This window comes from Natrix helvetica (assembly GCF_964273705.1).
Source record: "Natrix helvetica genome assembly, chromosome: Z".
Taxonomy (NCBI): Eukaryota; Metazoa; Chordata; class Lepidosauria; order Squamata; family Natricidae; genus Natrix; species Natrix helvetica.
The window spans coordinates 118,360,479-118,388,137 of record NC_138554.1 but is presented as its reverse complement, the minus strand read 5'-3'; the positions used below and the strand labels follow the sequence as shown (position 1 = coordinate 118,388,137).

The following is a 27,659-nucleotide window of genomic DNA, read 5'->3' as shown; positions in this document are numbered from 1 at the left end:
GTGGCCCTCTTGGAGCGTCTAGGAACAACAGACCAGTCTTCTTCTTCTTCTTCATCATCATCCTCGTCCTCACGTTCGTCGCTAGCATCAGCATCCGCGGCTTGAGAAGACGGAACATCAGGTTGTGAAGAACTGGTAGAAGGAATATCTGCCTGCGAATTGTCATCAGGCTGCGTGGCATCTGGAACACCATCTCTAGGAAAATAAACTTCAGGATCATTGGAATGAATCCTGGACCAGTCAATGTCTTCCTCAAAATTAGCAGATTGTGAAATGACAATCACATGTTTAGTATCAATGAATTTGTACCATTTTGAATTATCATCAATACCCATAAATCTTAGTCTCTTTGGTCCTTGAGTTATAGGAGTGTTCACCATAGCATATGAACCAAAAATATGGAGGTTCTTGAGATTAGGCTTGTAGCCATACAGCATGTAGAAAGGAGTTTGATTGATTACACTGCTCCAAGTACGGTTGACAATGTAATTTGCATATTTGATTGCTTCACCCCAGTATGCGTTATTGAGATTGGCATCTTCTAGAAGACAACGCATCATGGTTTGTAGAACCCCTTGTCTTCTTTCTACGACTCCGTTATGAGCCGGTGTATATGGAGCAGATGTCTGATGAAGAATTCCATTCTTACGCATCCAGTCCTGGAAACGCTGAGACATGAATTCTGCACCACGGTCACTCTGGATTCTGGCGATGCGAACTTGGTATTGTGTAGAAACAAACGCTGCAAAGTCTTTAAAGATCTGAAAGGTCTCAGATTTCTCTCTCATAGGATATACAAATCCATATCTAGAATGATTATCTACAATTGTTAAAAAATACTTTCTGCCACCAAGTGTTGGTGGGAAAGGACCCACTATGTCAGTGTGTACCAAATCAAAAATGCGTGTTGACCGGCGTGTAGCGTGTTTGGGAATTGCAGCCGCCTTGGATTTAGCCTTTTTGCAAACCGCACAATCCAAAAACACCTTACACCCCTTTAGATCCAAACCTTTTGCGAACTCCGGCATCTTTCTAAGAACACGGAAACTGGCATGCCCCAATCTTCTGTGCCACTTGTGAATACACCTGGAATGCAAAGGTTTACCAGTTAGTGAATTCTCAACATTAACAGTTTCATGAGGACCCTCAGGCTTACTCTGAGCAATCTGTTTCTGTTTTCTTTGTTTGTTGGCTTTAGGAGCCTTTGGCACAGTAACGCTTTCTCTCTCTGGGACAACTCTCTCTGGGTCTGCGTTGTGCCTTTTTGGAGTTTGCATACTTGCCTGTGCTTGCCCTTTAGGCTTTGGCTTTAAGTAATAAACACCACCAATCAGCATGGTTTCAGCAACAATATCACCATCTTTAACTAAGTAACTTGCTTTTTCGAGGTGGTGAACCTGGAACTTTAAATCTCTAGACAAGTGACTTTGACTAAGCAAATTACTGGTTGCTGAAGGTATGTAATAAACATCAGGGATGTGTGTATCGAGCTCTTCAATGTAAACAGTTCCTTTTCCCATAACCTTGCAAGTGTGGTTGGTGAAGGAATACAGTTCTCGATACTCGGGCTCTGGTTCGCCCATCTCTGTGAAAAGTTCCCTTCTGTGGGTAACGTGCACAGCTGCTCCACTATCTAAAGTCCACAAAAGACGTCTGTCGAACTTTGGATCAGGTTGTGGAACGTTGGTTATGGCCAGTGTTGCAAGCGGAGCTTGTGGGTCACGCCTTGGACCACGACGACCTTGTGTTCCGCCTCTACCTCTGCCTCTGGAATCTGTTCCTCTGGGCTGGTACGTGGCGGGAGCTGGAACTCGTTGGGGACAATCCCGGGTGTCATGTCCCACACGGTTGCAGGTGTAGCATTTTGGCATCCTTGGAGCGTAGCCTCTTCCTCGGAAGGGACGTCTGGCTGGAGCCTTTGGTGCTAGAGGTCGTTGCAGATGTGGGGTAGCTAACCTGATAGCTTCGTCTTCCACTAAAAGTCTGCAAACGTGGTTAACTGTGCGTTGAGCAATAGGCACGTAGTTAATCTTTGCAACAGCATCTTTCCATTCATAATTCAATGAGTTAATGATGATGCTAATCATTTGGATATCATCGATTACATGGCCATTTTGTCTCAATTCACTTCTCATTCTTTTCAGTTTGGTCAAATGTCCACCAATTCGTTCACCAGGTTTCAACTTCGAACCATGGAACTCAGACATGAGCAAACATGAGGATTCAATTGAAACGGGCCTGTAGCAATCTTCCAAAATAGCCCATATTTCTTGGGCAGTTGCATCAGGTGGAAAGATACCTTGGATCTCAATTTCCATTGACATGAGTAAAGTCGTGATAGCTCTGTTTTCAAGGTCTCTTATTGCAGGCGTCCACGGTGGAGGAGGAGGATTAAAAATCATGGAATATGTGCCTTCTCTTCGAAGCAAGAGCGCAATTTCACTGACCCAGGCTTTATAATTCTCTCCTGACTCCTTTAATTTGGACTCACCAGTCAAGGGGGTGACTGTGAATACCTGCTGAGGAATGATTTGTTGCTCTGGTTGCAAAGCTGGTTGTTGAACCAGGGGATGCTGGGGTTGCATCATTGGCCTTTGCGTGGCAACATCAAATTGGCTTCCTCGAATTCGCCTTTGGCTTTGCCTTTTTCCATCTAGGGAGGATTCAGCACCGCCAGGGGGTGTTGAAGACTTAACCTCTGGAGACAAAGTTTTGGCTTCTAAAGGACTCATAGACAGATCTCTGAAAATCTGGTCCAATTGCTTAATCTTTTGCTGTAATAATTTTTCTCCGCCAGCAGATGGCAGTGCAGCTTCACTTTTTGGCTGCCTCTCCTTTCTATACGTATGCGGAAGTTCAGTCGACTCAAAGGGACCACGTGACCTCGGTGACGTGTACATGTCTCTTTGTTCTAATTGACCAGTGAACTCTGTGGGGTGTGTCTTAGGCTGTTGTTTTGAAGAAGACAAGATGGCGTCCTCAGACATTTTGGGAGTGGGGGAGCTTCTTCTACTTCGCCTTATCTCTTCAAAACACACTCTCGCCTCCCTAGCATATTTTTCAAACAGTTCTATTTGATCTAGATAGCTTTGCATTTCTTGCTCACCATCTGGGGAGATGTTATAAAATCTGCTTTCTGCGTGGGAGGATATTTTCTGTGCCGGCAGTTGCCATTCATCAATCGTTTGATAATCTGCGAGGGTCTGGGAATGGAGTGGCTCTGGCAGAGTGGGAAGTTTTGGCTTGGCCCCCAAAAATTCATAATCTCCTGGAGATATTTTAGAAGGAGGAACCACTGACCTCGTTTCGTGGATGTCGCGTCCTGTAGCTCCTTCTCCCATGTTTGGCTCGGCACCTGAAGGAATTTGTTGTTCCTGAAGCACGTTTTGATCTTGCTTCTCTGTGTCCGAGGGAGCCTCCTTGTCAGAGGAAGCTGATCCATCTGTGCTCGCCCCATCTTTCTTTTTCTTTTTTTTCTTTTTCTCCGACATTGCTAATTAGGCTTAGTCGGTTATCTTTAGATAGCATGAAGGGAAAATACAGCCATAAATTGTAGCCATCTCAGCTGGTCATCAAAAGCCAAACTCTGCATACCAAGTTGTCAGGGGAAAAAACACCCTGTTAGAAATCGATGGACCGTGGCTGATTCCCTTCTGCATATCTTTTGAGATATTTAGAAAAGAAATACTCTTTAAGAAAATATTCTAATTAATAAACAAACTTTAATAATAAAATAATAAAAGTAAATGAAAACAGAAAATAACTAATTGGTTACATTTTGATAATGAAAGCTTCGTCAGCCAAAAGTTGGCTGCCGAACAAAGAAGAGAGGAATTTTGGAATGTGTAACGCGTGCGCAATAAATCACTTTCAGATAAGAACCCTTTTTTGTTTTATGACCTGCGCAATAAAGCTTTCTTAGTTTAACTCTTGAGTGTCAATTCAGGCAGTTCAGGCTTAGCAAACTTTTTAACATCGTGACAGTTGGGGCCGAAGACGGCTTACCAGGCGGTAATTTTTTAGGACCTATATTAGGTTCAGAGATAGCTATAAGTCTGCACAAAGAAATGGCGTCTGTGGAAAGACACAACCGGGAGAAGTTGCAAGACAGGCAAGTCCAGAGGAGAGCGTAGGTCTCTATACAGCTCCAAGCCAGGTGATATAAATCAATGTTCCAAATCCAAGGGAGATACATGCGAGAAGAGGTTCCTGGAGATCTCTAGGGTGTGATATAGTACAAAGCCAGAAATTCTTTCAAAAGGGAAATTCATTCATAAGTGCAAGAAGAAGGAGGAAGTTGGCCATCTTGGTCCGCCTTCACAGGAGATCAGAAAGCAATGTCGAAATTTTCCATAAAGTAGTTTAAAAAAATCAACTCAGCAATCCTCCTTTGCAATTGTAGTAAGAAGTCATCCTCCCATTGCTTAAAGGAAGAGAAAGTAACTTTTAACTCTCTCTCTCTCTTCCGAGACAGAGGGATTTTCCAATTGCCGTTTTTCCAAGGGGGGGTGGAAAATCCCCCCCTCCAATCTTAACATTTCAAAGGATTGAATCCACAATTTAGAAAGGCTGCTGCTCATCAATTAGATAGATTTAAAAGGAGATTGAGGGAAGCTTCCCACCTCACCACATTTCAGCTGTAACATACGATTAGTTGTTTCCTTCCAGGCTCCGCTCAGCGAAGGTGCGCTATTACGCACCCCCCACGCTCCCCGGCTCCTGGGGCGAAGCTGGCGACCCCCCTGCGGCCGCCGCCGATTCAGGGGGTCCCAACAAGCCACCCTACGGCAGGGGGCCCCTCCAAGGCTCCCTGTGCTCCTCCTAAACTTAAGGGGAGCCCACCGAGAAGACGAACAGTGGACGCAAATGTCCGTCACCTTCGGGGACCAGAAGTGATCTCCAGCATGTCTTGTATCTTGAATGGTTAAGAGTTGTGTATATTTTTGATGTTATTTACCATATTGCAGAAGGTGCATTTTCTTTCAGTCTTCAGTTGTTCTAACTAGCATGTTCTTAGCCAGCTGAGTTCCTCAATATTGACATGTGAAAGTCTAATCTTTTGATCCTTTTCTCATTTTCTCTTCCCCCATGACTTATTTCATTTTGGTGGATTCAAATATTTCCTCTCTTATTGAGAGGAGAAAACATCATCTGCCAATAATAAAGTGAAACTTAGGTAAAGATAAACAAGTTCATATGAACCAAAGCAAAGGTGGTATTCAGCAGGCTCTGACCAGTTCTGGAGAACCGTTAGCAGAAATTTTCAGTAAAAATTGGTAGATACCACCTCAGATTTGCCCCACCCCACCTATTCTCTGCCTCCTGAGTCCCAGCTGATTGGGAGGAAATGTGGATTTTGCATAACCTTCCCCTGGAGTGGGGAGGGAATGGAGATTTTACAGTATCCTTCCCCTCCCACGCCCACTAAGCCACACCCACAAGCCACACCACATCATGCCCACCAAGCCATGCTCACAAAACCGGTAGTAAAATTTTTGAATCCCACCACTGAACCAAAATGACTAACAAGTTATTCATGATAGAACTTCCTTGTTTTTTAGGATTTGAATAATGGGGGGAGGGAAAAACTGTCTCCTGTTCCCTATTTTTCCATGATGTTCAGTGCTTGAATTACATCTGGGACACAAAGTTATTCAGGTTATATAGAGAACTATGTGCTAAATAGCTTATGCCATTGTTCCCAAAGGTAAGAAATACATTTCAGCTAGAGTTATAGAATAACAGAGTTGGAGGTCTTCTAGTCCAACCCCCTGCTCAAGCAGGAAACCCTATAATATTTCAGACAATGTTGTCCAATCTCTGCTTAAAAACCTTCAGTGTTTTAAATTATCCAAAAATTATGTCAAATTTTGATTTGAAATACAATTTTAACTGCAGAAAAGTGTTAAGCTGTACAGTAAGCACAATTTAAGCACAATTTAAATATACGTAATGGATTTATGCAAAATGAATACACTTACAAATTTATAACTGACAGTTTTTCTCCTCTTTCTGGTGAAAAAATTATGCTTTGCTTGGCAGCTGTGTTTTTGTTTTCTTTGGATGGGAAAAAAAAGTCCAATCCACCTTTCAGGGCTGCTGTTATAGGAAAAAGTAGGAAGAACATTGCATACATACCAGACTTCACTGACACAAAGCTGATTTTTTTTTAAAAAAAGAAGTAATTTCTCCTGTATAAATTATTCTAAAATATAACAATTGTAAAATGTTTTCTGTATATTAAGCTCCTGTTCATTAGCATTCAACATGCTTTCTGTGTTTTATTGGGTTTTAATTTTAATATTGTTATGATCTCTACTGAATATAGAAAGGTGAGATGGAAATTGTTAGATATTAACACAGGCTACTATGGTTTCCACTCCAGTCCTCTGTTTAGGCGGGAACAGAGGTTCAATCTGATTGGTTAAGAGGTCTGACAGCTCCCTATAAAAAGAGAGCTGTCAGACCTAACTGCTGCTGGATTGTACAGACTTGACTGTTGTAATAAAGAGCTGTTGTTGCGTTAAGAGTTTGCCTTCTCATTGCCCTATCTAACACTGGCGCCGAAGGTGGGATTGAGAGGCAGATAAAGCGAAGAACGAGCAACAAGTCAATCCAGCAAGTGAATCCAGCCCGGAGCATTGGCGCTGCATCGAGCAGCCATTTTAAGCACCAAACTCAAATCGCTTCAAGACAAAATAGCCATGCACACCCCACCAACTCCGTACGACCCAGTGGCCGAACACTGAGAATCCTACATGCTGAGGTTCGAATGCTTTCTTGAGGCAAACAACCTCATGGGGGTTCCAGACTCCTGCAAGAAAAACCTCCACCTGGGCTACTGCAGCCGAGAGGTCTTCGAAACGGCAAAAGAGCTATCGGAGCCAACTCCGATCCAAGCGGTTACATGGGTGGCCTTGCAACAGACTTTAAAAACGCATTACGCGCCCAAGCCTTCAAGACACATTCGCCGCCACGAATTCAACATGTGGAACCAGATGGAGAGAGAGTCCATCAACCAGTATGTTGCAGCCCTGTGAAAGGCAGCGACGTACTGTGACTTCCGTGACCTGGACGACCAAATCCTAGATCGCCTGATCTGTGGAGTGCGGGACATCCATCTGCAGAGACGTCTGCTCGCAAAATCAAACATGTCTCTGCAGATCGCACTCGACGAAGCCAGAGCGTCTGAATCAGTCGACAAATCCACGGAAGCTTTGCAGCGCCAGCACATCACGCCACAACCCACTCAGAAGCAGGTGCGCATCCACCACGAGGCCGCAGACTGAGAAACCTCTGACAGCGAAGGCGATGACAGCTACCGCATGCACAGTAGTCGCACAAAGCCGGGATGCAACCTGTCAGTGTTGCGATAAAAAGGGGCACATCGCAAAGGTGTGCCGGAGCGAAGTCCCTGCCACCATATGGCAGCCAAATTCAAAACACCAACAGAGGCCCAACCCAGGGGCCTGGCGGAAATGCCAAGGGCGCCCAGAGAGAGAACCCAGGGAGAGAGCCCAGAGAGAGTACCCTGAGAGAGAACCAAAGGTGACCTATCAAACCACGATAGGGCAAGTCCGCACAAGGTGGCCAAAAAAGCTGAAAGTCACGGTCCTCATTGAGGACACTCCCTGCGAGCTTGAAGTCAACACTGGATCGCCACTCACGATCATCTCCTGGTCGACCCTGAAGCAAGCCATTCCAAGCCTGAAAAAATGGCAGCTTCGCACACCAGACATCATGCTGCGCGACTACCAGGGGAACCGAGTCCCCATCGTGGGCCAGGGCACCTTCCGAGTCCAGTTCAAGGGCATCTGCATCAAGCTGCCCGTGACTGTGGCCAGCACACTGCTACAGAGCCTCCTGGGGCTAGTCTGGTTCGAAGCCCTGGGCTTGGAAGTCACCAGCATCAACGCCTTCGCGAACGGTGGCGCCGAGGCAATCTTTAAGGAGTTTGAGGACGTCTTCAGCTCCGGTCCCGGTAAGTATGTGGGGACACCATTTCTTTTAATTTGGACCCCAATGTCACGCCTATCAGGCTAAAACCCAGGAGAGTGCCTTTCGCCCTCCGCCCTAAAATCGATAGGGAAATTGACAAACTGGTGAGCCAGGGGATCCTAGAACCAGTCAACCATGCTCGCTGGGAGACCCCTATAGTGACCCCGGTCAAGCCGGACGGGTCAGTCCGCATCTGCATGGACTATAAATGTACAATTAATAACGTGCTGCAACAAAGCTCCTATCCTGTGCCCATTGTACAGCACCTACTACATTCGCTAGGGCCAGGAACTTTTTTTGCTAAATTAGATATGGCGCAGGCATACCAGCAGTTGCCTGTAGATGGTGCCACAGCGGAGGCCCAAATCATTGTGTCACACAGGGGTGCATTCAAATGCAACCGCCTGCAATTCGCAGTTAGTATCGCCCCGGGACTGTTCCAAAGTATCATGGAACGGCTTTTGCAGGGGATACCAGGAGTCGTCCCCTTTTTCAACGACATTTTGATATCGGCAACAAACGAGACGCAACTTTTAAAAAGAGTTAGGGCTGTTTTGACCAGAATTTGTGAAAAGGGCCTCCGACTTAAAAAAGAAAAATGCAAAATTAATGTCCCCAGGCTAGAATTTCTAGGGTACATGATTGATGGTTCTGGGATCCACCCGACATCCCAAAAAGTAAAAGCAATCCAGGACGCCCCTACACCTCGCAATCAGACCGAGCTGCAAGCCGTATGGATCTGGATGGGAAGTAACAGACTCAGGCTCAACCCGTCCAAGATGGAGTGGCTGTGGCTACCGGCACCCCGGTTCAACCAGTTGACTCCATCACTGGCCATTGGGGGCGAACATCTGGCCCCCGTGGATCGGGTACGCAATTTGGGCGTCCTCCTAGATGCCCGGCTGTCAATGGACGACCATGTGACAGCCGTGGCAAGGGGGGCATTTCACCAGGTTCGCCTGGTGCGCCAATTGCGTCCCCTACTGGACCGGAACGCCCTCCGCACAGTCACCCATGTGCTTGTGACGTCCCGGCTGGACTACTGTAACGCTCTCTATGTGGGGCTCCCCTTGAGATGCACCCGAAGGCTGCAGTTGGTTCAGAATGTGGCCGCACGGGCAGTTTCGGGAGTCGCTAGGTACTCCCACGTGACACCTCTCCTGTGCGGGCTGCACTGGCTACCTGTAGCTTTTCGGGTGCGTTTCAAGGTGCTGATTATCATCTTTAAAGTGCTCCATGGCACAGGACCTAGGTATTTGCGGGATCGTATCCTGCCCCATACATCCCTTCGGCCGATCCGCTCACACAGAGAGGGACTCCTCAGGGTGCCGTCCACTAGGCTGTGCTAGCGGGTGACGCCCAGGGGAAGGGCCTTCTCTGTGATGGGCCCGACCCTCTGGAATGACCTTCCCCCTGATATTAGAATAACCACGGACCTCCGCTCCTTCCGTAAGAAGCTTAAAACCCACCTGTTAAAATTTAGCCGGCCTGGCCTAATCCCAGCACTCCCACCCCCAGTCTGTATTTTTAAATTCTACGGGTTGGTTTTAGGCCGAGTTTTAATTTTTATAACTTGCACAGGGGTTAAGGTTTAATTTGATTTTAATGGTATTTATTCTTATGTGTATGTTTTTTTTTAATTTGGTGCCTGTACACCGCCCAGAGTCCCTTTGGGGAGAGCGGGCGGTCTAGAAATCAAATAAATTGAATTGAATTGAAGCTTTCCTTGGGCTCCTTAACTCCTACAGCGTCTTTCTCAAACAGAAAGCTACCATCGCTGAGCCCTTGCATCGCCTCCTGTCTAAAAATGCCAAATGGTCCTGGGGCCGAGCCAAGGCCACTGCATTCGCTGGGGTGAAACGCCTGCTCACGGTCAACTCCCTGCTGGTCCAGTATAGCCAAACCCTGCCGCTGCTTCTAACATGCGACGCTTCTCCTTTTGGCATCGGCGCTGTCCTCAGCCACCGTATGCCCAACGGGGCAGAAGCCCCCCATTGCCTTCTACTCGCGAACCTTGTCTCCCGCTGAACGGAACTATAGCCAGCTGGACAGAGAGGCTTTGGCTGCAGTAGCGGGAGTCAAGCGTTTTCATGAGTACCTCTACGGCCGCGATTTCGAACTTGTGATGGACCACAAACCATTGTTGGGGCTGCTGTCTGGGGACTGACCTACCCTGGTTTCCCTGTCTCCACGCATGACCAGATGGACTGTTTTCCTGGCTGCCTACTCGTACAAGCTCATCCACTGCCCTGGCTCCATGTTGGGACATGCTGATGAGTTAAGCTGCTGTCCCCTACCAGAACTGTTGGCCGACCCCACTCCTGAGACACCAGTCCTTCTTATTGACTGCCTGGACTCTGGACCTATCTCTTCCACTGACGTTGCCCGCTTTTCTGCCAAAGACGCTATTATTAAGCAGGTTCTTAACTGGGTGTGGAGGGGGTGGCCCAAGGGGCCTGTTGGGGCCGATTTTAAAATGTTTTTTGCTAAACGTGATGAGCTGTCGGTTATCAAAGGTTGTTTATTGTGGGGGGACCAGGTGGTTGTTCCAAACAAACTGAGAAAAGCAGTATTGGAGGCATTACATGTGGGGCATCCTGGCATCGTCAGGATGAAGTCATTGGCTAGGAGCTACAACTGGTGGCCTAACGTGGACAGGAGATAGAAGAGTGTGTGGCTACCTGCACTCCATGTCAGGAATCCAGACCAGCTCCCCCCGAGGCGCCCGCTAAGGAGTGGGAGCGACCTCAGGCACCCTGGTCTAGGGTGCACATAGATTTTGCAGGCCCCGTTCATGGCCAAACGTTCCTCATAGTTGTGGATGCATATTCGAAATGGCTAGAAGTAGCCCTGATGACCTCTACCACGGAGACTTTTCTCCATGCACGGCCTGCCTGACGTCTTGGTCTCTGACAAAGGGCCCCAATTCATGGCCATGCAATTCAAGACCTACTTAGCTAGCCAGGGAATTCAGCATGCCCTAGTCGCGCCATTCCATCCAGCCTCAAATGGACAGGTGGAACGAATGGTGCGATCAGCAAAAGAGGCCCTTGCCAGAATGGGCCCAGGTGATTGGCAAACACGGGTTGATCACTATTTGCTAATCCAACATATTACGCCCAGCACCACCACTGGGAGAAGCTCCTCTGAGCTTCTCATGGGTCACTGTCTAAGGTCCCACTTAGACAGGCTACACCCAAACTACTCTGCCACATCGCCCCCAGACTCCACAAGCAAGATTCGGAACTTTAGCATAGGGGATTCAGTATATGCCCACAACTATGCCCGGGAAACTCTATGGATTCCTGCTACGGTGATGGGCATCACTGGGTTTCGCTCTTACTTACTAGAGCTAGAGGATGGTAGAAATTGGAGGAGGCACATTGACCAACTCCATGGTCGCCTCTCCCACTCCAATCTTAGGGTACCAGATGAAACTCTGAAACCAAACAGCCAAGGCTCTACCCAAAAGGAGCAAACATTCACTCCTTTCACAGACAACTCAAACCCGAAATATCCGGCAGACTTATCTGAGTTTGTGCAGGCCGACAGCGAGCTCCGAGCGTGCAAGCTCAAGGAACTCCAGTCGTGGCCTGGGGTAAGTTCCAGCAGGTTCCACAAAGCGGAGCTGGAGAGCACACAGGTCCATCCGACCTGCTGAAGAGCCGGTTCCAAATGAACTGTCTGGTAGGGTTAAACAAAGACAATGTAACCAATTGGAACACTCCGACCAAGAGGGGAGGGGTGTTAGATATTAACACAGGCTATTGTGGTTTCCACTCCAGTCCTCTGCTTAGGAAGGAACAGAGGTTCAATCTGATTGGTTAAGAGGTCTGACAGCTCCCTATAAAAGGAGAGCTGTCAGACCTAACTGCTGCTGAATTGTACAGACTTGACTGTTGTAATAAAGAGCTGTTGTTGCGTTAAACCTGAGTTTGCCTTCTCATTGCCCTATCTAACAGAAATATTTTATAATTAATTGAATAAATTACTATTTCCATTGTATCCTTTCTGTAACAATATTTGAATTTTTTTGGTCTAGGAAGTTCCTTAAAATATGGGTTCATAGACGTCCATGGTTTTGCTATTCTCTCTTGTAAGTATTATATATGCAATTGTCAATTATTAGAACCTGCTCCCTAGTAAATATGTATTGTTTCTTAGAAAAACTATAAAAAATCCAACATCCCGGAACAAGCAAAGCAACTACTTGTAGTACCAATTTATCTGCAGTTTCTAGGTTGAGAAACCGTACTTAATAATATTAAGCAATTACACTGTATGTTTGATATACGATGATCACCTGTTTAAAATTTCATCAAATAATATATTATTTAACACAAATTTATATTATTTGTTACTTTTGCACATCTTTTTAATGTAATTAGTTATCTTGGCTATAAATGCTAATCCATTGCTTTCAAGTATCCTAAACCAATTAAGAACCTATAAAATTCTTTCTAAATTCTATCTATTAATATATATAAAACTATATATTAATAGAATTGAGAAGATGACATCTTCAGATTTACTTTATTAGTATTATGGTTTCTATTCCACTCTCTTGCTAATTTACATTGGCATTTAATATGAAAATAATAATAATTTTATTATTATGAAAATAATTAATAGACGTGGTATGCTCAGTAAATTGGACTGCAAGGTAAAGTCATCTTGAGTTAACTCAGTGTCAGGCGGTTCTTCCCACACTATTTTATTGGTATCAATATTGAAGTGATTTGCCATTTTTTCCCAAATATATTTTTTACCTCCAGTCTAATCTACAGCTCTAATTATAGGAGGTCATCCACCAAAATTCTATGCATGTGGTCAGTCCTGCTTAGCCTCAAAAATTATCCAAGGTCAATTAGGTGGAGAAATAAATTAATCTTTTAGTTGAGTTATGGGTACAGAGATATTCTTATAATAATCGTGACAAAGTTCTAATACCGTAACTAGATAGAATCTCTGTCTTATTTAGATTTTAAAAATGGATGCCAGTCTTCTAACCAAAATGGGCAAGGAGTGATTCTACTCATCTGTCAAATTTTCATGTTCCCCCAAATCTACTCTTGAGGCTCAGTGCAAGACATTGGGACCATATGTGTGAGTTTGAAAATTGTCCTTTCAAATTTCCACTGAGAAAAGCAGCTCTATTTATAGCCGATCTGCATCAATTATTAATCCAATGTGGTTAGAGTGAAATTTGCTCTCTGAGAAATGGTGTTTACTGTAATGTTTTAAGCTTCATCACTCTATTTCTTTTAAATAAGTATAAAGATCTATTCAGTTTATATTGTTCTCCTTTAAAGGGATTTTATTGGATTATTAAATGTAAATGTGGTTTATCTGTAATTATTTATTGAATGTTAATTTTTTAAATTTTAGTATCAATTGTAAGATAACAGGGCATTTTAAACTCTAAGATGGCAGTATGTTTATCTGATTTTAGACCAGCAATCTTGCTAATGGTTATTGCCTTAGCATGCTGTGATCAAGCCCGAAGAAAATTTCCTTTGAATATCATTTTATTAGCATTATTTGTAAGTATTTCTTGAAGGTAATGCTCTATATCATATATTAATTATATATTAATATTAGTTTGTTATATACAATTGCTACCCTTTGCTGCATATAGGCTCTCAATACTTTACAATTTGAATAATGCACTACTTGGCTTGTACAATAAAAATGAAAAAAGAACTGTCTACTGTGATATTTTCCATTCCAGACTGAAATGTGCTGGGTCGCAATTTCTGCTAATATTGCCCCAGGTCCCAGCTAGCTTGGCTAATAGGGCATCAGGATAGAGAAAGCTAATCTAATTCATATAAAGTTCAAAACAACAAAAGTTTATACTTCTATACTACAGCTATTTCCACCCCCAAAATAAGTTTTGGGGAAATGCTGTTTCATCCCCATATTGCGTATAATAGCAATTACGAATGTGCAGTGTTTTGGCATAAATAGCATGAGAACATTCATCATATTTGTCAAACTGAATAGGTTGAAAATTAATTTTCTGCCATTGTTGATTTTTATTGTAGGATGTTGTAAATTATATTAGCTATCCTGACCTGAGTACTTTTGCTAGATACTTAATTAACTACTCCAGAGTCAGATTTTCATTACTGATAGATCACAAGTAAGTTCAAATTATTTTTGTTTATTATTAATGGTGCACAGGGGTAACTGTATTTTATAAATGATTGCATCTAGGAATGCATCTGAAGCATATAATATCTACTTGACACTGTTGTCATTTGCACTTTTTCAAGTGAATAATAACAGAGACCTTGGAATTCATCTAGTCCAACCCCTTAGTGTACAATTTTGAACAAATGACTGTCCATCTCTTCTTAAAATCTCCAAGGATGGAGCACCCATAACTTCTGGAGACAAGCTGTTCCACTGATTAATTGTTCTGAGTCTCAGGAAATTTCTCCTTAGTTCTAGGTTGGAATTATCTTTGATAAGCTTCCATTACTTCTTGTCCTGTTGGCAGGTGCTTTGGAAAATATAGGTTGATTCCCTCTTGTCTATGACAGCCCCTCAAATATTGGAAGACTGCTATCATATCATTCTAGTGGTGGGTTGCAGGCGGTATGTCCCAGTACGGGCATACTGTGCCTGCCGAGAGCACTGGGTAACATTCCAGTATGGTGCTCTGAAGGCCCCACCCACTTGCCCATCATCCTTACCTGCATTTGAGCTCTTCGACGCTTCCGCACATGTGCACAGAGTGTACAGTGCTTGTGCGACGCTCTGCTGAGCAGCGGAGGGGTTGCAGGAGGTAAGGACTCATGCATGTGCTGCGCACATTCATGTGGTGGACGCTGGGCCCCGTTGCACCGTACGGGATCCGGAACCCACCACTATGTCATTCCTACTCCTTCTCTTCATTAGAAGAGACATACTTAGTTCACAACCCTTCAATGTATATTTTAGTCTCTCACCCCAATCATCCTTTTTACTCTTTACATTCTTTCTAGAGTCTCAACGGGTTTTTTATACTGTGGTGACCAAAATTGGATGCAGTATTTCTAGTGTGATCTTACCAAAGCAGTATACAGTGGTATTAATATTTCGTCTGATCTTGATATTATCTCTCTCTTGATGCAGCCTAGGATTGCGTTGGCTTCTTTTGCAGCTGCAGCACACTTATTTTTCGGAGTATAGATGCACCTTTTCCCCTCAAAAAAGAGGCTGAAAATCTGGGTGCATCTTAAACACTGAATACAGCATTTTTTGCCTCCTGAAACTTCGCCCCCTTAACCAAAATGGCCATGCAGAGCCTTTAAGAGGCTTATAGAGTGCTCCTGGGGGCTGTGGAGGGCAGAAATGAGCAAAAATGGGCCATTTTTTGCTCAATTTTTGTTAAAAAGGCTATGCATGCCCCCCCCCCTTTTTTTTTTGACAGAAAACAAGCTTATTTTCGCAAAAAGTGGGCAGTTTTGGGGAGGTCTGCAGAGTGCAAAAACTTTTGTAAAAAATTTGCCTCTTCAAAATCTTGGTGTGTCTTATACTCCAGTGCGCTTATACTCCGAAAAATACGATATATGGTTATCCAGTAGGATTCCTACATCCCTCTCACAATTGTTGAACTAGCAGTGTTATTCTGTATCTGTGCTTTTGGTTTTTCTTGCCTAAATGTAAAACTTTACTTTTCTTACCACTGGATTTTTTGGATAGGACCCAATGTTGATGTCTTGTCAAGAGTCTTCTAAAACATTGGCTTTTTCCTCTATCTGCACATTCATGAGCTCCCCTTCTATTCCTTCATCTAAATTATTTTAATACAGTATACCAGGGGTGGTATTCAACAGATTTTGGCCAGTTCTGAAGAACCAGTAGCATAAATTTTGAGTACTTTGGAGAACAGGTAAATACCACCTCTGGCTGGCCCCACCCCAATCTATTCTCTACCTCCCAAGTCCCAGCTGATTGGGAGGAAAAGGGGATTTTACAGTAACCTTCCACTGGAGTTAGGTGAGAATGGAGATTTTATAGTATCCTTTCCCTGCCATGCCCACCAAGCCATACCCACCAAGCCATGCCCACAGAATCGGTAGTAAAAAATTGTGAATCCCACCACGGCAATATACCATAATTTTACAAAATGTATCGATGCACTCTGTTCTAACAAATACTGTTGCATGTAGGGGTATTTTTCTCTTTTTGCAAAAAAGTTAATATGTACGATAATACTAATAGTACATGAATAATAAAATAATAAATTATTTTTATTTTTAGACAATCCTCATGGGTACATGGCTTGGATCCCTTGATGCGTAAGTTGTTAATAAATTATCTGAATTGCATTGTGTTATGTTGATGTGATTATGGATATCATAGAAATATTTATTGTGTTCTTGGGTTTTAGCTTCTTTGATGCAGACGCTTTGATGTGGACAGTTGGTTCTACTTCATTAGTGACCTTGGGACTGTATTTTTTTGCTCTTCAGAAAAAAGTAAGCAGTCACTGTTTAAATATGTTACAGAACCATTTGAGATCTGAACAATTAAATCACAATTAAAAATCAGGACTTCAGGATCCCCCTCAGATCTTTCTCTCTAGAAAGATAAATATTAAGCCCTGTTTATTAAATGGATTGGAAACCTGATTATACCTGCTACTTATGAACTGTTTGCCTATAGACGTAGAATTTGTAGAGATAAGTATAATAAAATGGTCTCATTTATTCAAAATATAGGTTAAAATCATGATAGTTATTAATTATATAAGGATATTAGAAATACACCCATACACGTATGTATATATATCTATCTGCATAATGTTTGCATTAAATAATTATATCTAGAATTGTAATTAAATACTGTCAATCATTTTAATGTCATTAAAAATTATATTGTATTTTCTTAACATACTTTTTAAGCATCATTATGTAATTTTTAAATAATGTTTGTACCTTTTTTGTTTTTTTGTGTTTTTGCTTTGCCTGTTATTATTTAAAACCAATAAAAATAAATAGCATTTTTATAGTAATTTTATTAAAGATTACAATTAGAACAATAAAAACTATGTTCAAAAAGTTGTTGAATAAGTAATCATTAGCAAAGTCCAACAATATATTGGTATTTGTCTATGTTTTGAAAATATAGAAAAAAAAATATTCCAATAGAAAATGTTTCGATTCATCTTTTTCTGAAGTATATTTATTAGCATTAAAATAAACTGTAAACTCTGAGAGTTGAATCAAATACAATACAATACAATAGCAGAATTGGAAGGGACCTTGGAGGTCTTCTAGTCCAATCCCCTGCCTAGGCAGGAAACCCTATACTGTTTCAGACAAATGGCTATCCAACATGTTCTTAAAGACTTCCAGTGTCGGGGCATTCACAACCTCTGGAGGCAACTTCTGTTCCACTGATTAATTGTTCTAACTGTCAGGAAGTTTCTCCTCAGTTCTAAGTTGCTTCTCTCCTTGATTAGTTTCCACCCATTGCTTCTTGTTCTACCCTCAGGTTCTTTGGAAAATAGTTTGACTCCCTCTTCTTTGTGACAACCCCTGAGACATTGGAACACTGCTATCAAGTCTCCCCTAGTCCTTCTGTCTATTAAACTAGACATACCCAGTTCCTGCAACCGTTCTTCATATGTTTTAGTCTCCAGTCCCCTAATCATCTTTGTTGCTCTTCTCTGCACTCTTTCTAGAGTCTCCACATCTTTTCTACATCGTGGTGACCAAAACTGAATGCAGTATTCCAAGTGTGGCCTTACAAAGGCATTATAAAATGGTATTAACACTTCACATGATCTTGATTCTATCTCTCTGTTTATGCCTAGAACTGTGTTTGCTTTTTTCGCAGCTGCTGCATACTGCTGGCTCATATTTAAATGGTTGTCCACTAGGACTCCAAGATCCCTTTCACAGTTACTACTATTGAGCAAGGTACCACCTATACTGTACCTGTGCATTTCATTTTTATTGCCTAAATGTAGAACCTTACTCTTTTCACCATTGAATTTCATTTTATTAGATAGTGCCCAATGTTCAAGTTTGTCAAGATCCTTCTTTATCTTTAGCCTATCTTCTGGAGTGTTGGCTATTCCTGCCAGCTTGGTGTCATCTGCAAATTTGATGAGTTCCCCATTTATTCCCTCATCCAAATCATTGATGAAGATATTGAAGAGTCCTGGGCCCAAAACAGAGCCTTGGGGTACTCCACTGCATACTTCCCTCCATGAAGATGCATTTCCATTGAGGGCTATACGTTGAGTGTGGTTGGTCAGCCAGTTACGAATCCATCTGGTGGTGATGCTATCCAACCCACATTCTTCTACTTTATCTAGTAGTAGGTTATGGTTAATGCCTTATCAAATGCCTTACTGAAGTCCAAGTAAACTATATCCATGGCATTCCTCTGGTCCACTAATTTTGTCACATTATCAAATAATGCAATAAGATTAATCTAGCATGATCTGTTTTTGACAAACCCATGTTGGCTTTTGGCTATTACTTTGTTTGCTTCTAGATGTTCGCTAATTCGTTTCTTGATTATCTTTTCCAGAATCTTTCCTGGTATAGAGGTCAGGCTGATAGATCTGTAGTTTCCTGGATCTGTTTTTCCCCCCATTTTTTTGAAGATGGGAACCACATCAGTTCTTTTCCAGTCCTCTGGTAGTTCCCCGGTATTCCAGGATCTCTGAAAGATATAGTTCAGTGGTTCTGAGATCTCATCTGCCGGACTGTTTTATCCCTTTGTGTAAAGACAGATGCAAAACATGAGTTAAATAGTTCTGCTTTCTCCCTGTTGCTTGTCACCTTCTTGCCACTTTCTCCCAGCAATGGACCAATTGTTTCCTTAACCTTTTTCTTGTTTTTAACATGTTGGAAGAAGCTTTTTTTGTTATTTTTTACTATTGTAGCAAGCCTTTCTTCATTGTGAGCCTTAGCTTTCCTCACTTCATCTTGAATTTCTAATTCACCCTGTTTATTCCTCATATTCTGTGCATTGGTGTAGAGACATTTGAGTCCATTTTGATTGACCCTGTGTTTACTGTCTACATAACCTGTGTTATGCCTGACTGCCCCTATTTTCTTGCCACTTGTATGATTCATGCACATGGTATGGCCCTCACTATTAAATGCTTGGTTTTGCTTGACAGCGGGAGTGATAATCTTACCCGCCCCAAACATCTGTGTTACATGCACTGATAACCCTGTGAATTTTAGATTGCTGGGGACAGAAATGTTCTGTATCAATTAAGGTTAAAGGAAAGGCCACGTAATGGAACTATAGGAGAGGAAATCTTTCTCTCCATTGTTAATAGCCACAATCCAAATTAGTTTTCAACAGTATTTCTAAGCTATGTGCAAACTATTTAGCTGAAGAAAAACTCTCTTGCTGCTTTACCTGGAAACTAAGCTCTTAATTAAATATATTTTTATCACATACAGAAAATATTTTCTGGAAAACATCCAAGATATAAAATGGCACAGAAGATTTTTATTAAAACTGTTTAATTATTGTTGGCACCAAAGCAGTGGACGGGGTCCAAAGGGGATGTCAATTCAGCCATCTGTGTTTTAGTTCTGTCGCTCCTGGTTGCTGAAAGCTTTCTGAGAAACATGTAATTGGATCCAAATAAGGCTGAGACAGTGATACTGGCCATTCTTCCTCAACAAACCATCATTGGACCCAATGAGGAGCATGTTTCTGGTAGGTTTAGAGCTTTGAGAGATTCAGAAGAGATTCAGCTTTGACTCCACTGGGCACATGCTCCTTATGAGTAGCAACTGTCTGGTGCACTTGTGGAAAGTCCTATCTTTCTCTGACCCACTTACCTGCTCTTCATTCTGCTGTGGTTTTGGGCATCACTCTTAATGGAGCTGCCTTGAGTTCCTCATTTTTTCCCCTGGAAGTTGCCTTTTACAAGAAGACAACACCTGGTTCTTTATGAAGGGAGTTCTCCATCACCCCAGGTGCAATGTTGTTTTAATTTTGTGTTGACTGCCATATAAATTTAAGAAATAAATAATTATACTAAGTTTGGTAGGGACTCCAGTGTATGTATTGCTTATAATTTTTCCTTGTATGCATCATATTATTCAGATATTCTAGATCTTAATATTTGTGAGATGACAAAAATGTGTTGATTCCATTGTTGCTTCTTTTCAGTGGCAACTTACCATCACATCTGGAATATTGCTAGTCTTGTTGTATACATCAGCAATTATTGGAGTTCTTCTTATCATCATCCAACCAGACGTAAGCTAAGTACTTTCATTTTTTTTTGTCTCACAACTTTTTTCTTTTACCTATTTTACTTTTAATTTCATACGCCTTTAAAAACTAAGGAAGAATACAGCTATAATCATTTTAGCTTTTATATGGTAATTATGGTTGCAAATACTTTTAATTCTGCTAAATCAGCCTTTGGTCTTCCAATTTCAGCTGAGCATAATCATGTGGAGTCTCCTGTAGTACAGGTTATATGGCACTGCCTTTGCAATGCAATTGGAGGCAAAATTTGATGAGTTATTTTGGCTGGAAGACTAGTATAATTTCATTAGAACTACAGCATTTAACTTTTATTTGTGGAATTTTTACTGACAACATATGCAGACACTTAACCAACAAAAATATATATATATATGGGGGCAAAAACCAAGAATTGGTAAGCAGGTAAAAATAGAATGCCAAAAATAGTTTAATGCTAGCTCTCTAGCAAAAAGGAAGAACCTGAGGAGCAATACTCTACATAAAATAAATAGAAAGGAGACATCCAATATGGCATATTTTGGAATAAATGTATAAAGTGCATGTATGCAAAAAGTGAGCTAGGAAGGGGCCCAGCTAGCATGCAACTTCATATAACCTAATCTGGATGAGGAATCCCATCATGGTAGATTAATTGATAACTCCCAAAGGGGTAGATATAATAGATGAAGAATGTCACCACCATATTTTGAAGGTTTTATGGATTATGACCTGGAGTCAGTGGTGAAATTCATTTTTTTTTACTACCAGTTCTCTGGGCATGGCCTGGTGGCCGTAGCAGGGGAAGGATACTGCAAAATCTCCATTCCCACCTCACTCCAGGGGAAAGATACTGAAAAATTCAAATTCCCTCCCCGCTCTGGGACCAGCTAGGGGTAGTATTTGCCAGTTCTCAGAACTACTCAAAATTTCCTCTACCGGTTCTTCAGAACCTGCTGAATTTCATCCCTGCCTGGAGTGAGGCTCAACTTAGTAAAGCATTCTGCTGTCTTAGCTTTACAAAGAATATCAGGGTGGAAACATCTGAAGAATACCAAACCATCAAGTAGAGATAGTACATTCACCGTCATTACTAAAGGGTCCCCATTTAACTGACACTGTCAAAAAAAAAAACCTTGTTTCCCACCCACCCCCCTGAAATATCAGGACATGAGTTTGCAGAGCAGACATAGATCACTGGTTCTGGTCATTTTGAAAGTAAAAGAAGTAGAACTCTTAGACAAGTAGCTTCAACTTTAATCTATGCCAAATCTTTAATCTAAGGAAAATATTTGCCTTCTATGGAATGGAGTGCAAAGTAGTATTCCGGTGTGTGGATCATATGGATACTAGTAGGTTTTAAGGAACTCTAATTACTTTTGTTCCTGCTTAATTTTAATTGTAAATTCTTATTTTGCAGTTGACAGACGTATTTTATACTGGTATTGGAACACTTCTTTGTGGCATAGTAAGTCTTTAGTTTAAATTAACTGCAGATTGAATCTATACCACAGAGTGAGAGGCAAACAGCTCTGTGCAAGACTGAAACTCATTACAGCTTATTTTTGTAAAAAAATGACTTAAATGATTATCTGAATTAGGTCATCAAATTTATGGCCATCTGTTTTGCTTAGTTTCTAATGAGTTTATTTTCTGAATACGAACCTTAAGATGATATCATTGTATTAGATATTATAACAATAACTACCACAAAAAAGGATTGTGTTTATTAATAGAGAGCTTTACCACATTAAAATATTAAAATCACTTAACTAGACCTTTGAGGGTTAAAGTGACAAAAACAGTTAATTATGCAAACTTTTATGCTAGATAATTGCTTTTAAAATAAATTGTACTTTCAGTGACAAGTGAAACAAAGATTTAGTAACATAAAGGCAATAACTGCATTTTTCTTTTCTTGTTTTTTTTTAAAAGTACCTGTTGGTTGACACACAACTAATGCTGGGAAAGAGGCATCATTATCGACTGAATCCAGATGAATATGTATTTGCAGTACTTAATGTCTACATTGACATTCTCAATTTATTTTTATTTATATTGAGATTTGTTGGTTGGTTGAAGTGAAAAGTATGCTGTATAGGTTGAATAAAGACTGTACCAAAGTAAATGTTTCAAGAGAACTTCCAGGAAGGAAAAAAATGCCATATTACTACTAAGAAAATTTGAACCGAACAAATATAATTCACGTAGAGTTAGTCCTTGGTTAACAACCATCTATTCAACTAGTTCCCAAAGTTATGACTAATGCAGGAGTCATGTTCTAAAAAATTCATCCTCTTAACAGCCTCGGGGGCACTCCAGCAACCCCCCCTCTCTCTGCGCCCCCCCCCCTAGTCTGTTTTGGGCTATCCCGCACAATAGCATTCTTTGTCGATGCTGGCAAGGGTGGGGTTGAGTGGAGTTTTGCACTGCGGCATAGGTATGGCTGTTGGCTGTAGCTTGAGGCAGCACTCTTGAGTGGCAGTGCTGGATGTGCTGGAGCTCACTTAAAGATCCAGGAATGCTGGTGGCCAGTTGACAATGCTGACGGTCCCAGAGCTGCCACCACCAAAGAGTGCTGTTATACAGGATGGCTAAAAGATGGCAGAGATGATGGAGAGATAGGCAGATGAGGGGAACTGAAAAGGAGGAAGTCCTTTTATCAATTAAAATTACTTTATCAAGGTTGGTGGCTGATAGGGACTAAGTTGGGAATGGCTTGGCTGTTGTGGTCTGAACATTGGCTTGGCTTGAGTCCTCGCCTAATGACCAGTGTGATCATTTAATGACAGCAATGTCAGGCTTGTTGTTACTAATCAATTTGATCATGTGAAATTGCATTTTTCAATTGCATCACTTAGTCACAGAAATTTTGATCTCAATTATCCACATTAACCAAGGACTACTTGTAAACGTCGTATAGAAAATGTGAAAATATAAATAAAATTATCCCCATGTAGTATTTCTGAAAGACTTAAGATAAGCTAATACAAAAATAAAGATTGACATCAACTTTATTTGTTTATCCTTCTTATAATGTTTATTACATGTTAAAAAAATTTTTTTTTTGAATGAATGAGCTGTTGATATCTGAGGGCAAATTGCACTTCAATCAGTATTCCTTTCTGGTTTCAGTTTCTCAAGCAACAGTTTTTCTAAGCAGAGCTGTTAACAGTGCTATTTATTTTTTTTCAGAGTTTCGGCTGTTAAATTCTTAATTATCTTTGGCCTATTTCTCTTCATAGTACCTACTTTTAAGCTTATACAATGTTTGAAATATAGAATATTGGATTTGATCTCAAGATTCCTTTCTGTGTTCAGAAGATGTCTTCTGCTTAACAGGGTTTGGTTTGGTTTCATAGGTAGTCCTTGACTTATGACCACAACTGAACCCCAATTTTCTGTTGCTAAGTGAGGCAGTTATTAAGTGGATTATGCCCTATTTTACAAGATTTTAAACTACAGTTGTTAAGTGAATCACTGCAGTTGTTAAGTTAGTCATATGGTTGTTAAGTGAATCTGGCTTCCACACTGACTTTGCTTTTCAGAAAGTCGCAAAAGGGGATTTACATGATTCTGACTTGCTACAATCATCATAAATATAAATTAGTTGGCAAGCATCTGAATTTTGATCGCATGAACATTGAGATCCTGCAACAGTCCTATGTGTGAAATCTGGTCATAAGTCACTTTTTTCAGTGCTGTTGTAACTTTGAATGATCACTAAATGAATGGGTGTAAATCCATTTAACATTCAACTTTATGCAAATTATTTCTGTGCAGCATAAGAATTATTAGTGAAACACTCTACTAGAAAATCACAGAAAATTGTTGCATACCAGTGTGAATTTTTAAAAAAAATTCCAAACACCCTTCTTTTATCTAAAACAATATTTGGTAAAGAAATACAGGAGATAAAAGGAATTAGTTTAAGTAATAAATGTTTAATCAAAAATTTTACATATTATTAATAGCATTCATTTGGCCAAACATCTATACGGTTGTAATATCCTACTGTATATAAAGTGGGAATGTATCAAGTATATACTATGAAAGTGCAAATACCATTTTCAAGATTATAGTAGTTTTGTTTTTCTTTATAAAATTAATTGATTTACAAAATAGGCTTGCCAAACTTTCTTTCAGAATTCTAAATTCAGTTAGGGGGCTGGTCTTAAATTTTAAATAACTATCAAGAAAATACAAATTTAATGTGCTAAATTTCATGCTCAGAATAAATTTAACAATGGAGTATACTTCACAATTTAAACCAAGTTACAGAAAACCAGAACCCACAAACTTCACTATCATCACAGAAAGCACTCATACATATCTTCTCTTAGCTTTGCAAGACATCTTAATGCAATACACAAAACCATGTGATATTCTATTTCAAAATTAAAATTCAAGGAAGCTGTATGTGTATTTAAAATATGTAAGACCAATTAGTGACGATAGTGTCAAGATCTATTTTAAGTTAGAAAGGATTCTGTAATAGCTTTTTAAAGAGATAATTTTGCAAGGCTGGAAAAATGGATTCAACACCAATACTTTCAGGACAGGGCAATTAGAAGCCAAGCTAAAAATATAATGGATGTACAGCATATAATAACAAAGAAGCAGACTACTACTTCCAAATAAATGTCAAGAAACAGAGTTTTTTAAAAATGGATTAAATAGTTAATATTTAATTTTATGAGCCACAGGGACTGCAAGATCCCAACAGTTATGCTTAAATGAAGGATTTAACACTTTTTTTTGTAACACACAGTAATCAATATATATATACCTTTTCTGCCATCAAAATACCTTACTGTACACAATCAGTAGCAAGTTTTTGTATCAGACATAGCCAATCTTTCATATCAAGTCAAACAAAAAAGAAATGGAGTATTTCATTCATTTTGCTTCTGTTAACCTAGATTTTGATTATTTGCAAGCAAAACAGTAATTTAAAACAATTACTTCTAGTTAAAGTTACAATCTGCATCACTAATTTACAATGAGGTTTTGATGTTTTTAAGCCAATTTCAACAAAACTTTTCTTCACAGTAGGACACCATTAGAGAAGTTTTTGGGTTGTTGTTGTTTTTACAAAATATGAATCACCAATCATATACTAAATGAATATTGTGCAATTGAAAATAATACATTGTAGTGTTTTATTATTTCTGTAAAAATATTGACATATAAGGTATGATACTCCCCGTGCAGCTATAGTGTCGGCAATCAAGGAATTTGTCTGAACAGCTGAATTTGACACCCACTTTGCAGAGCATGTGTGTTGGAAACACACTCTCTTATTGTTGTGTTTCCCTCTCTTTTCAGCTGAAGCTCACACAACCTCACAGAGTGAAAATAGTAGGCTGGATATAGGAGGCACACACAGATACTCACATATGCTGAACTGCCCTCAAATGCATGCTGACAAAGATAGGATAGGGAGAGAAGGAAAAAAAATAAGGCTCTCTGGAATCCTATGGGGATCCTTCTAGGTGTGCATGCTATACCTGTATGGGGAAGGCTTATACCCTATATAGGTACTGAGTGGAAAGGAAAGGCCATGAGTGGTTTTATGGAGGTTTCTGTAGTTCATAGCATACCATAGTATACTCCAGAACAGATAACTAATATTCATTTAACTGTGTCAACTATCTATTTAGCTTAGGCAAAGGCACAGTAACATGTTGTTTGTGATATTATTAATATTTCCTAGGTTTGGGGGGGAGGGGCAAGGGGGCTGTCTCTAGCTTCAGAGAGTTGCAGACTTTGTTGTTTTGTAAAACGTTCCTGCTCAAAGCATCTGCACTCAAAGTGCAGATAATGAATAGAAAAAGACTTCCCCTTCTGTTAAAATGTCTTTTCAACTGAGTCAACTTGACTGTTTAAAATGTCTTTAATAGCAGAATTAGATTTAATTAAGATAAAGTTATGTTAATGCAATCATAATGGTGATAAATATGAATGAAATTTGAAAAAAAAGCTATATGTGTATATGTGCATGTGCATGCCATTGTGCATGCGTATGTGTTCTTTACATCTTTAAAAATAAGAGTTAGCATTAAAAAACAATACTGCATATTTTTTATGTTGATTTGCTGCTCAGTTTGGCACATTTGTACTGGTACATAAACATGAAAAGTTTACTCTAATTAGAAAAGGTTCATTTTACCTCAGTTCATACTATTATTGATTAATTGAGGAAAGCAAAACATAATTTTAGTGCTAAACCTTTTTAAAGGATAAGACAAATAAGAGAAAAAGGAGAAAATGTTTTAAATGACTCACTAAGGAAGCCTTTAATCTCCCCTTTCAAGTTAAGGATCATCAGCCTAAGGCTAAATAGATAAAACATTGTATTAGGAACAAGGAGTACAAACTTTCTACTTCCTCCAAACAAGCAAGCCGCATTACTGTCCAACGCAATAGAAATTCCCTGAAAGGTTCAAATAAGCTTCATAAAGAACACAAAGGAAATTTCTATTTATCCCATTTTTTACACCTCGGGTAAACTGAGCTCTGCTAGGATTGGTCAAAGTTTCCACTATATATTGTACCACTGATAATTCTAATCTTTTTGGCTCCACAAACAATTCACCCCCCCCCCATACTTTTTGCGATTACACCAAATGCACATGTTCAGCCCATTCAGCTGAAGTTTTCGATGTCTGATGTGAAACATCTGAATTTACAATTTGGCTGCTCATGTCTCCAGAAGCGTCTTCACTTTGTGGAACTGTTTCTCCATAACTAACATCTCCAGCAGCAGTAGCACCTTCTTCTCTTTGGGTGCTTCTGCCTTCATTTTTGACTGCATCGTCAGAAGGTGCATTTTCCTCTAGAAGATCTTGTCTTACTTGTGGCTGCTCCATTAACCTCTCGTCAGTACTGGGTTGCTGTGAATCATCATCTGCTTCTGTAATTGCGGAAGGAATGAGTGCAATACTCTGAGGATTCATGTCATGGAACCAAGCCATTATGTTTCCAAGGAGATTTTCATTTATATTAAGATCTTGGCTACCTGAGTCAGATTCACCAGATGCTGAATATAAGCCACTTCTTGTATTATTGAAAGTGCGAGAACTAAGACGGTCTGTCAAAAACTGATCACTGTCTGCACTTAATTTTATCAGGCTATCACCAAGTTCTAAAAGTTCAGTGCTACTTAGAGCTGCTCTTGGATTATCTACATTTACTGGGCCAGAATCTAACCTTGTAGGCAAAGAAGTACCTATTGCTCCTAATGAAGCTTCATTAGTCAGGAAGTCTCTAGTTTCATCGTCAATAACTAGGCCAGATTCTTGCAATGATAACTGAATAGCAAGAAGTATGTTTGGATCATCTTCATCCAAGGAACTCAGAGCCTATAAGAGATATCAAAATTAAGAAATGCCTATATACTGTATGCCAGTATAATCAATAATGATTATTTC

General features: G+C 40.6%; 1 protein-coding gene across 6 annotated transcripts in view; it reads right to left on the bottom strand.

Moving 5' to 3' along the window:
* Positions 1-24,150: 24,150 nt before the first annotated feature.
* Positions 24,151-27,659, bottom strand: part of ANKIB1 (ankyrin repeat and IBR domain containing 1) — a 49,617-nt gene continuing 46,108 nt past the window's right edge. For 4 of the 6 annotated variants that reach the window (XM_081971476.1, XM_081971474.1, XM_081971475.1 and 1 more), the window contains exon 20: positions 24,151-27,590. In XM_081971476.1, the coding sequence (XP_081827602.1) occupies positions 26,847-27,590 (744 nt within the window). In that variant the 3' untranslated portion in view covers positions 24,151-26,846. The remainder of the gene's footprint in view (positions 27,591-27,659) is intronic. The other 2 variants (XM_081971477.1, XM_081971478.1) reach the window with 2 other exon arrangements.